Source organism: Maylandia zebra, linkage group LG10, assembly GCF_041146795.1.
Source record: "Maylandia zebra isolate NMK-2024a linkage group LG10, Mzebra_GT3a, whole genome shotgun sequence".
NCBI classification, from domain to species: domain Eukaryota; kingdom Metazoa; phylum Chordata; class Actinopteri; order Cichliformes; family Cichlidae; genus Maylandia; species Maylandia zebra.
The window spans coordinates 14358588-14371050 of NC_135176.1; the positions used below are offsets into that span (position 1 = coordinate 14358588).

At 40.9% G+C, this 12463-nt stretch overlaps 1 protein-coding gene across 1 annotated transcript; it reads left to right on the plus strand.

Annotated features, from left to right (window-relative positions):
- The first annotated feature begins 10234 nt into the window (after positions 1-10234).
- Positions 10235-11674, plus strand: LOC101469325 (lipocalin). The gene is made up of 6 exons (XM_004564004.4): positions 10235-10430; positions 10731-10870; positions 10959-11035; positions 11136-11249; positions 11334-11435; positions 11535-11674. Exons 1-6 carry the CDS (start codon positions 10335-10337, stop codon positions 11552-11554), a joined length of 549 nt encoding a protein of 182 aa, XP_004564061.2. The 5' UTR covers positions 10235-10334; the 3' UTR covers positions 11555-11674.
- Positions 11675-12463: the final 789 nt, after the last annotated feature.

Here is a 12463-nt window from a genome sequence, read left to right on the forward strand (position 1 = left end):
GCATGAGAGTCCACTTGTTTGGTGCAGCATCTTCACCAGGATGCGCAAACTTTGGATTCAAGCATGTCGCTGCGCAAGGTGAAAATAAGTTCAGTGAAGCCACGGTGAAGTTCATGCAACGCAACTTCTACGTGGACGACGGTTTGGTGAGTGTGGATTCAGTGCAAGAAGCTATTCAACTTGTAAAGGAAGCTAGAGAACTGTGTGCCACCGGTAAGCTGCACCTGCACAAGTTCATTAGCAACAGCAAGGAAGTGATTGCTGCTATCCCAAAGGAAGAATGTGTAGCAGGAGCAACTGATCTGGATCTGGCACTAGGAGAGCCAAAGATAGAAAGAGCCTTAGGGGTCCAATGGTGTGTAAGCTCAGACACCTTTCAATTCAGGGTGATTGTAAAGAATAACCCCTTCACTAGAAGAGGAGTGCTCTCGACAGTGGCCTCAATATTCGACCCACTTGGATTCGTCGCTCCGTTCATTTTAGTTGGTAAGAAACTCCTCCAAAGAATGTGTCAGGAAAAGCTGGACTGGGACGAGCCGCTTCCAGAAGATCTCAAGCCTCAATGGGAAGCTTGGCTCAGAGACCTCCAGAACCTGTCCTCCATAAAGATATCACGTTGTTATGTCCCATCAACATCTGACCAAGTGAAGCAGTATGAGTTACACAGCTTTTCTGATGCCAGTGTAACCGGTTATGGTGTGTGTTCATACTTGAGAACCGTGACCAAGTTTGGAGAAGTACAGTGCACTCTTGTGATGGGTAAAGCAAGAGTCGCTCCTACTAAAGTGACAACCATCCCAAGATTGGAGCTTTCTGCGGCTGTAGTAGCTACGAGAGCAGCTGACTTTCTAAAGAGAGAATTGGAGATCCAAAATATTCAGGTGTACTACTGGACTGATTCCAAAGTTGTCCTTGGTTATATTAACAACGACGCAAGGCGCTTTCATGTATTCGTTGCTAACAGAATACAGAGAATCAGATCAAGTACAGAACCAAGTCAATGGCGATATGTTGCCTCTGAACAAAATCCTGCAGATCACGCATCACGTGGAGTCATGACAAAAGAACTAGTACAGTCCAACTGGTTCACAGGACCAAGTTTTTTATGGCAAAAGGAACTACCACAAGAAGATGCTAAAGTGAAAGAGATCAGTATCGAAGATCCAGAACTCAAAGTCACAACAGTATTCGCAGTTAAGGCAAAAGAAGAGAAATCCATTTTAGAACGACTGGAAAAATTCTCAGATTGGACGAGAGTTGTGAAAGCAATAGCAAGATTAAGACGACGTGTAAAGTATGCAAAGAACTCAAAGTAAATGTCCAATGAAAGTACTACGTTGGAAGAAAGGAAAGAAGCCGAGGAGTTCATCATACAGACAGTTCAACAAGAAGCATTTGGAAAGGAAATTAAGATCATAAAGGATAAGGAGGAAGTCAGACCATCTCACTCAAAGCTACTTCAGTTAAGTCCATTCCTTGATCAACACAATATCTTGAGGGTAGGAGGAAGACTTACAAAAGCATCAATCCATCCCAACATCAAACACCCAGCCATTCTGCCAAAGAAACAAATCCAGCTGTACTGGAAATGTTTTCAGAGGTCCAAACTCTTTGGCTTTGTCATGATTCGAGTTTTGAGGAGAAGACAAACGACTGCATGGTCTCAGTAGATGTCAGAATAGTGATCTTTATTACACACTTCTGAACCAGAAGTATGGGAAGACTGACGTACAGCAACAATCTCCAAAGAGTGGACCGTTCCCCATCCTTATATAACCCATGATGACATCACACAGTTAGACCTTACTGGAAATGATAACAGTCTCCCCATAGTCCAAAGTTCTCCTTATACAAACATCAGATGATACTTTAGAGAAAAACAAGTGTGTGACATGTCATGTTGTGCAGTTCTGTGAGCCTGTATGTCCAACTAGAGAATGTCCTGACATGACCTCCCTGTGTAAATAAGGGTGAACGTGCGTGTTTACATAACTCTCTATGTGCATGTTCTGATGTAGGCCTGCAAATGAATTAGAACAAGGTCCTGCTGGACCCTCCAGTTATGGACGGTGAATACAATGCTGTGGGTACCATTTGAGACTTGATTACAATGATGATAACATGCATACATTAATCTTTACTCAGATTACCATAGATATAAAACAAAGATTATACTGTCATCAGATTCCACAATGGTAAATGATTAATGATTGATACTTCTAATTATAACTGTGATCATAAGAATACAAAATAAAATATCTCCTGGTCACATTCCTCCTCAAGCCAGCCCAACTCACACCAGGATTTGTCTCCAAACCAAACAAACACGTTATGACACTTATCAACCCCAACACCTCCGTTGTTTTCCAATTTTCCCACAACCCAGCTGTTCTTTTAGCTTCAGACTCGAGTTTCAGCCTGTCACGCTTCAGGCCCCTTTACCACCTCCTCTTGGAGTGAAGAAACGCCCTCGGATTCTTCTTTCTTCAGCTCCCCAGGTAGACTACTGAGTGAGCTAGCCACGTTGCAGAGGATTATTCTGCCTCTGTTTTACCACCCGTGTTGTGACTTGGAATGAGCTTTTCCCTGAGCTCCCCTCTGCTCATTCACCTTGAGACCACTAGAAGCAGAACTATTACTTCCGGAGCTTGGCACGCTCCCTCCATCCTTCCGGTTTTCATGTTCCAATGCTGCTGAAGGTTTGAGGCAGAGGAGGTTACACCTCTCCATCCCCTGGAAGCTCAGTAGCATAGCTCTCGGTGCCAGTTCCGCTCAGATCTCCTCCACGCACTCCTCGAGACCTCATTGTTCTGGTGTCTACTCCTTTCTCTGCAAGAGACAGAAGCCAACCCCTCTCCCGCGCTGGCTCTCATAACCTAATGTTGTTAACTGTATGTATTCCAATCCTATGCTATGCCTATGTGTGTAAGCGTGCATACATTTAACCCTCTGCACGTGAAGTCAATAGCTCCAATATATCAATCCGATCCGTTGTCGGATGAAGCTTTTGACCTTCACAGACTAAGTGCCAGCTCCTTATAAGCACATTTGCAATGTGTGTATAAAAGTGAACAACAGACCTCAAACAAATTGGGCATTCTTAATTCCAACTTAAGTGTAGTACTCAGTTTCTGATCATCTAATTATGCTTCTGACTGGTCCCCTAAATTGTCTAAAAACCTTTAATTTTGCCATACCTAAATTATTAAAACACAAAGCAAATCATAGACCCCCTATATAGCTTTTGCCTTTATGAGCACACTTCAATAATGAGCAACAACCTGCAATCTGTACCAAAAATCTTCATGGTCACACCTGCAATTAAAGATCAGATGCATTTTATACCTGTTTTAATTCTTCCTTATATAGAACCTCCTCAGTTTCAGGTTAGTTGCGATTAGTCTCAATTAATCGTTCTAGTTGTATTTTGCAATTCAGCTAAAAAGCAAACCTGTTAAAGCAAACAGCTTATTTACAACCACCTGCAAATCATGAGAGTAATAAAAGATTCAGGACAACAGACAAGTATCATGTTCAGGATTTCTCTGATCATTAAATCACTATTATTGCCACAATTTATTTTATTCACCCTTTGGGCAATGTTACTCCACTTGTGTATCCCTACCAAGAGCTCCCTAGTGGCCAGTTAGTGAGCTCTGTCAAACAGTCCCCAAATTAGTTATTTGTTATTATTACTTGTTTTATTATTATTCTTTTGTTTTCATGTCACTTGTCTGTTTTCTACTGCACCCTCCTCACACATTCTTAACAAAGCAAAGCAAACATTAGCAGCACATCCACATTCCAGAGGTGCTATAAAAAGATTTCCTGTAAAAAGAATCACACATAAATTCATCCACCCTCTTGTTCTATCTCGGTGGAGGTTAACCTTAAGTCGTAGTCAAGTCTTGTCAGCTTTTACCAGTCAGTCCGTTTGTTTTATTTCCAGTCTTTCATCCATTCATTCATTCATCCATTCTTTCTTTCTTTGCTGATAGTGGAAACCATCGCCGCATTTAGATTTCCGCCCTCAGCAAAATGAGCTCATTTCAAAAAGAAAAAGAAGAACTTGAGATCGGATTACCTCGCTGAATCCTTTTTTGGGCAGGGACTCTCATTTTCTAATTGTCCCCATAAGTGGTTTCCTCCAGAGCCAATTCTAATGCGGAGAAACTCACTTACAACAATTTTCTCGCCGACGTGTAATGCTTGTAATTTTCGATGTGCAGATCTGCTTAAAGAAAAGATTCACAAACAAAAATCAGTGCACTGTTCAAAATATAAAACAAAATAAAATGAAAGATAACAAAAACAAAAATGCAGACGCCCGGGTCTTAGGACTTGTCACTGAATATTCCTCCTATCAGTAAAAATGCCAAACCTAAACCTAAACAGAGTCAAATCAACACCACCTCAACCTTTTCATATTCATAAACCTATATATTTTTGTGTTCGTGAAACAAAATTGAACCGTTTCCATATTAAGTAATTTGAGCTCTTGAAATGTTTTAGTTCTCTTAATTCTGCCAGTTTACCTCAACACTCATTCCATAACTTTTATTCAACTGCTACTTGGTCACTCAAATCTTACCTGTTCAAATTGCCTAGGGTTCAACAAAGTCTAAATCCTAGTTATCATGAAACTTGAACGGGTCTACACTGATTTACTTACAGTAATTTAGAATCATCACTCAACCTAACTCTAATACTGGCACTGCGTGACTTTTCTCACACTGGAAAGCAGAATTTCGTACAGATCTTTAATACCTCAGGCAATCGGGGTCAAGGGCTGCCCCCCCCCTTTCTCTTCTTCTTTGTCCGTGTGTTCCTCCTTTTATTAAATCTCCATCACAATGATGTGGCGCTCTGAAATAAGACTCACACTGTTAATTCATCGTTTTCACTCTGCACCACTGCTCAGGCTGTTTTCTTTTCTTTTTAGTGTACAGTAAACAATTGAGTCGAGGCCTTAAGCCCCAGATATCTCGCACGGGCATCGTTTTCATAACCAAACCGCTCTGGACTCTGCTCCCCAGACCACACAGATGCCCTCTGGGCTTATTATTGTAACAGATTCTGTATTTGAATTTGTTGTGTGCAGCATTGAGCCTTTGTCAGTAAAGCATTCTTCATTGCAGCAGCTTGGAGCATTGTGTGTCACTTCTTAGTGAATTGAATCAACATTTTGATTTTGGTGCATGGGTGTGTATCAGTTTTCACTCACTCAACGAGTGCATAAGTGTTCATGTGTGTGTTTCTCTTCATTCTAAGTCGGCGGATGCAGAAGTGTGTGTTTGTGTGTTTGTGTTCATCACCTTCCTGTTCTGTTGTTTGGGTAAACCAGCGGCCTGAAGCATGCCCTGAGGTCCTGCCCTCCTCTTTGGGTCTGTTTGCATCCGTTGTTGCAGCTGCCTGCATCTTCTCCTTGTAACTTGACCCTTTTGCTTCTGTAGCTCCTTCAGGGCTTGCTCCTGCTGTTGGAGCTTTGCATCAGGTCTGGCGACCTCCTGCTCCAGCAAGCTTCCGCCTGATTTCAAGTCCTGTATGTGGGACTCCAAGTCTGAGTGATGGGTTCAATTAGCAGCCAGCTCCTCCGGAGCCATGCTCAGTTTCTGCTCTGATGCCTTAAGCTCTTACTGAGGGCAAAAACCTCAGAGTCTTTTCCTTCCACGTCAGATCGGAGTCTATTTATGTTGTCCTTATTTTGCTTTTTGCTTTCTGCAGAGCAAGAATGTAAGAAGTATCCAAGCTAACTTAACTTTAGATAACATGAGGAAAAATGCCTCTTCCCAAAGTTTCCTACAAGTATTTGGTTTATATTTAGAGAAGCAAAGGCTCTTCATCCTGACAGATGTTCCCTGGTGGATCTCTGTCCTGTGACAGTGGCACAGTATAGTGTATTATAATCAAAGCCACTTCCCTAACCAATTTTTAAAGCTATTTAGCAGATGGACAAAGTGGATGTAGACTCTGTCTGCTGTGTACAAAAGGTTATATGATTAACCACATAGCAGATACTGCACAACAATAGTAGCAGCAGTTCACACAAAGTAACACAGTGCTCAGTGTACTGTAATATTAAAACAGTTGACAGTCTCGACCTTAAGATTTCTATTTGCTGTAGACTAAGCCGGGACAATTAACTTGCCAAAGGACCACTGATTAAAGTTTACTCTTAATAACAGTAGCAGTTTATATGAATATATTGTTTATGGGTGTTTTGCCTACTGGTGCAGCAACAGTCCAGTGCTCCTTAGAAAAATGAACTACTCGTGCCTAAGCTAACAATTTCAGTCACACCGATGTCTTTTATTTACAGAGTTAGCTTAGCGACTTAGCTTAGCAAGACTTTATTTGAAAGTTCAGGATTTTTTGTTCACACTGGCAGCACATTCGGCCAGTGAGGTTGGTTCAACGCCCTTTTTGACCCATGAAACAGCAGAAAATGAAACATTCTCATTTCAACACCCATTTGTTAGCGTTAGCTATTCTGCTGTTTTTCATCATGTCACAGCTGAATAGGGTTGCCAACCGTCCCTTAAAAAACGGAATCGTCCCGTATTTAGAAACAAAAGTACACGTCCCGTATTGAGCTAATAAGGGACGCACTTTGTCCCGTAATACAGTGAGAATCAAAAGTAGTCTATAAATGTTTATGGAATTAACGCTTTGTTTGAAAACATAATTCCCAGCCCCTCTCCTGCTTTGTGACCAATGAGCTGACAGCACACTTATGACAATTCGAGTATGACAATTCAGATTACCGCTCATCTCATTGGTCGAGGAAAGGTCGCTTACGGAGAAAATACCGGAAGACAACAGATGACCACAACAAGAAGCATGGCCAACAGGGAAACAAACGCCGACACTGCAGTGCAAGTCTCGGACGACAGTACACCTAAAGCTGGGCAGACACTGTGCGATTTTTTTCAGTCACGTTATTCAGCTCCTGCTCAAACTGCACGATTGACTCGCAGGGGTTAGAAGTTGGTAGGTCACGATGCAGGGTTTCACACTATACGGCCCGATGCTCTGATGCGACCTGAGTGCTCACACTGTGCCTCCATAAAATGAAGGTTATAACAGAAAATCTGTCGCTCGCTCTCTCTCTCTCTCTCTCTTTCACTCACACAGACACACCACCACCACCAACTTTGCTAAATTGCTAATGAAAAACATTGATCAGGCAGCTGTGATTGAGCAGCAGTGTAGATCCAACTATTTTCACGGTTGTTGTGGTCGTGATAATTTTGTGAGGCCACATCGAAAAGGCTTGGATGAGCTTTCCAAAGTTCTACAAGTTGTGCCTCCATCGCTGGCAGTGTTGGTCAAGTTACTTGAAAAAAGTAATCAGTAACTAATTACTGATTACTCCCCCCAAAAAGTAATCCCGTTACTTTACTGATTACTTATTTTCAAAAGTAATTAATTACTTAGTTACTTAGTTACTTAGTTACTTTTTAAAAACACGATTTACAACCTGAAGAGGTGATAAAGTGATAGATCTTTCAGCCCAATTCTACTTTTTCTACATAATCCATCATACAAAATGTAATCAAATGGAAAAGTCTCTTTTTTTAACTTGTTTTATCAGTTTTAATCTTTTAACTTTATGCATCAAGCAAAACATTTAATTATATGCAACATTCTCTGACTTGAATAAATTAGTTTAACATTTAAACCTATTTTCTACACATTCCAGCACATAAAATAAAATATTTTTTGTGTTTTCACTCACTCTTTCAAACAGATGCAAGTAAAACACAGCAGAAAATAAATAAAGTCAAAGACTCAGCGGTCCTTTTGCTCTATTTTCACCTGTAAAGCAGGAGCAGGGTAGGCGGAGGGTTACCCTGGTGTAGGTGTGCTGCGGTCAGTTGAAGAATCCGCGCGAGTTTCTCTGTGAGTTTCCCATCACGTCGTAGCTACTCGGTGCTTGCTCGGAAGTTTAGGGGTTTTTTTCGCTGTAAAAAGAAGTTTTCTTCCCACGCACGATGGACGCTAATGTTTTTGTCACTTTTTATGGAATCAAACTCAAAGTAAGGTCAGTACTTCCACACTTTAAACGCTGCACGCTCATACTCTCTCCCGCACTCGATATATTATCCATTGTTGATCTGCACACAGCTGCTGTCACCAACGTCGCACTTGTTTACGTCACTGTCATGAGACATTCTCACAAAAAAAATCACGGTTTTAGTAACGCAGTAACGCAGCGTTCCTACGGGAAAGTAACGGTAATCTAATTACCGATTTTGCAATAGTAATCCCTTACTTTACTCGTTACTTGAAAAAAGTAATCAGATTACAGTAACGCGTTACAAGTAACGCGTTACTGCCCATCTCTGATCGCTGGTGTCCAGATCACACGCTGCACAGCCGTGCTGCTCCGTCTTTTTCACAGACGTTTACGTGTTTGCGCGTGAGCAGTGTGAGCGGCTGTGTCACCACAGCCGCTTCTCGTTACCCCACGTATACTAAACGATGCACGATGAAGGCCAAAATCGGGCCGATCACCAAATCGGTTACACGACTCAAAAATCGTCTCAAAATGGGCCAAAAATCGCACAGTGTAAGCCCAGCATTAGAGCAGCAATGTTTGTTCGCTCAGAGAAAGAAAAAAAGGCTGCAAAAGTACAGGGAGGAATGGGAAAAGGAAAACACCTGGCTGGGAAAATGCACGATAACACCTTTAAAGCGCACTGCACTGTGTGCCGGCGCACTTTTTCCATAGGCATGCTTCTATTGGTGGGCACATGAAGAACATGAGGGGCATGAAAGCTCGGGGAACCCTTTACCAATTTTTTGTCCGCCAGGCCATGGCAGAAGCAGATATGGTATGTAAACACTGGTTTGTTTTTTTTAAACCCTCTGGTTAAGGATATGGGCATGTGCAGTGAATATCAGCGCTATGTGGCCAGAAGTGTGATAATATAATTTATTTTGTGTAATAAACAACTGCAAGGATAGATGATTACAACAAATAGATGACTAATACATAAAAGTAATACATATTTTAATAATGATGATGAGTTATGATGCGTAATCATGGGAACAAGTGGGTTTACAAACAGGAGCAGCTGATTAGCTTTAGAAAAGCTGAAATAATACCTCAACTGAAGCCATTTGTACTAAATGCACATGTGCACTGTTACAAGAATATTTTTCGTTCTATTGTTTTCTATTAATTTATATAATTTTAAGTTAAGCAGGACAGAGTGCTTTTAAAGAAAGATTTACTTATATTCTCAAAAGTTAAGCATGACAGGCTTCTGTTTAAGAAAGAGACCTGTTTTATTGCGTTAATGTTTTCATTTTGAGCTAAAAATAAATGGCTAAATGATCATTTGTTTCACATATGGTCATATCACAAAGAATATGCATCTGCTTAAATCAAATTCAAGTCAAATGGTTAAAAAATAATTTCACACACAAAAAAAAGAGCTACAAAATTCACCACACTGGGAAGGGTGAACTGGGTTGCCCGGCCCTGGCCACGAGGTGTCCCTTATTTATTTTTCAGGGAGTTGGCAACCCTACAGGTGAAATGAAATGATAGTACATTTACTTTGCTTCCTGTAGGAGTGATCATGTCATGTGAGACCGTGTATTACTTATGAGGAAAGCCAACTTTGGGATTCCTAATCAGTCAGCTTTGGAAAAAAAATGTTTGAACTGTGTGTGAACAAAGCTCTTCTTTTTACTCTGGGGATGGTACACACTGCACAGTAGTTTTTAGACAAATGAGGGTAAAATGAGACATTAAAGCCTTAAAAGACAAACCACATTTTCGAAGAAAGCATCTCAGGTTAATATCTCTGTCAGGGCGTGTGTTTTGTCTCTGCGACTGTCGCAAATGCTGATAGGTGCATTTGATTTTGTGATCTCCGCCACAGAGAGTACTGGAAGGCAACTACTACGTTGTTAAAAGTAGAAACGTAGTTTATAAATGAATCATGTAACTATAACTTTACTACTTTGCAGCTCCTTAGTTTGTGATTTCTATGATATGAACTTAGATGTCCTGTTATTTGAGTTTTTTTGTTTAGTTTGTGTGTTTTTTACTGTTTTTCTTGGTAACTGTCTGACATTCACCTCTCACACAGTGGATACAATTCTGCCCCTGCAGGAATAAACTTTGTGGTTATGAAACTGACCAAGTGTTTGCATAAAATGTCACGTGTTCAAAGCCGTCACAGAACCTGGGGTTTGTATAAGTGCAGCTGTTGGTGGGGAGATAATCTCACTCTTCTATATAAAGAGTCACCGGACAGCAACTTCCAGATCTTCATTTGCGATCTCCTCCATCATCATTTCACCACTTATCAGCAGCTATGGCTTCACTTCACACCCTTCTGGGAGTGGTACTGTGCTCCCTCATGGTTTCTTCCTCTGAAATCCTACCTCAGGTAGACTTTGATTTACAGGCGGTAAGAATCATTGATAATCATTTTTATTTTACCACCCATCTATTTTCATAACCATGTCTCTATCTTAGGGCCATGGAAAGGGGGTACTGGAGGTTATCTAACAGGGATAAGCAGGGACCCCCCCCCAAGACAGTTTAGCAGTCTACACGGGAGGCTAACCTTTGCACAATTTACTTTTATAATGACTTCACCGTTTATGTTATGTGGTTATGTTTCACGCTGGATTTATATTCTGTGTTACAATAAACAGCTCTTGTGCTTCTGTCTAATTCTCAATGCTTTCCATTTGTGTGTCCACAGATGGCAGGTAAGTGGTACCGGACTGGAATTTGCTCTAATGGCCAGTGGTTTGTCAGTCGCAAAGCCAATATGAAGACCTGCACGGCCATCATTACGCCAACTGAAGATGGAGGTCTTGAGTTGTCGTTCTTCAGTCTTATGTGAGTGCGAGAGGACAGACAGAGCAAATATCATTTGAATAGCATTAAAATATTTACACTGGAGATTAATGCGATGTCTTTGCGACAGTAATGATACATGTCAGAAAATGGAGAATTTAGCCAACAAGACCGAGGTGCCTGGAAAATTCACATACAAGAGTCGGCGTGAGTACGCCCACAAAGAGAGGAAACGAATAATTTTCCATCATCATCATCCAGTATTATTTTTTCACATATTCTCTTCTGCTTTTTTCCTTTTTGTCAGACTGGGGGTATGTGAGTGACATGCTTATGGTTGATGTGAAGTATGATGAGTACGCCCTGACCTATTCCTTCAACACCAGAGGGAATGAAACCTTTGTCATTAACAGACTATTTGGTAAAGTTGCATTTAGCTGTGTTCAGTAAACCGTTTAGCAAAGTTACACCCACTGCAGCAGATTTACATCACGTGGTTTCACAGGACGTAGTTTGGACCTCAGCGATGAGGTGGATGAGAAGTTCAGGCAGTTCTGCTTGCAGACCGGCATCCTTCCTGAATATACTGTCCTTCTTCCTAAAAGCGGTACTTTTACATTGGTGGTGAAGTTCTATATAAAAACAGCTTGGAATACAGTGATGTTGTGCACTGATCACCTTACACTTTCCATTTTTCCTTCCACAGAGGAGTGTCCACTTGCCTAACCTTCTGTCCCACCGATCGTCTCACCAGTACTGCATGAAGATCTTACACCATCTGTTATGGAAATGTGCCTGAGCACCATCTTGAGATGTTTTTAACAATAAAAATGCAAACATCGAGAATATTTTTCTTCATTATTCATCCTTTGTATGAAATAAACTGAAGAACACCCATAACAACACAACCAAAATGTATTTCCCCCCCCATTCACACACTTTATAGTATTCAAGCAATCAATCAATCAATCAATCAGTTTATTTATAAGCACATTTAAAAACAACAGAGGTTGACCAAAGTGCTATAAAAGCAAAAAGTAAAACAAACACACCTAAAGAGAACAAAACAAAAACTCAGTCACAATTAAAAGCTAGGGAGTAGAAATGTGCTTTCAGACGGGATTTAAAGTGGTGGAGACGTCCTAATTTGAAGAGGCAGACTGCTCCAAAGGGTCAGGCAAACGCTTGGTCTCCTCTGTGCTTTAGTTTGCTTTTAGGAACAATCAGAAGCAATGTAACAGCTGACTGAAAAGTTCTATTTGCAGTGTTTTTAGTTAAAAGATCAGAGAGCTACGAGGGAGCTAATCCACTTACAAACAAGCAATAAAATCTTAAAATCAATTCTAGAACATACTGGAAACCAGTGTAAACGAGCCAAGACTGGGGAAATATGGTCACGTTTACGAGTGCCTGTCAAGAGTCGGGCTGCAGCATTCTGAACAAGCTGAAGACGAGAGAGCAGAGAGCATTCGATTGTTAAAAACAAACAGTGGTCACATTATAAGTTAAATGCATATTCAAGCTTTTATTTACATCCGTTTACAATTCACTGAGTTTTATTTTATGTGATTAAATGATCTTAGATCATCCACCTGTAGATGAAGGTCAGAATGACTCCTTGTTTTATCTGCCCAT

Excerpts from the sequence above, each read along its gene's own strand:
- LOC101469325 (XM_004564004.4), top strand. The coding sequence starts at position 10,335 with ATGGCTTCACTTCACACCCTTCTGGGAGTGGTACTGTGCTCCCTCATG. Across the intron at positions 11,250-11,333 it reads TGTCATTAACAGACTATTTG|GACGTAGTTTGGACCTCAGC; the intron begins GTAAAGTTGCAT and ends GTGGTTTCACAG. Across the intron at positions 11,436-11,534 it reads TGTCCTTCTTCCTAAAAGCG|AGGAGTGTCCACTTGCCTAA; the intron begins GTACTTTTACAT and ends TTCCTTCCACAG.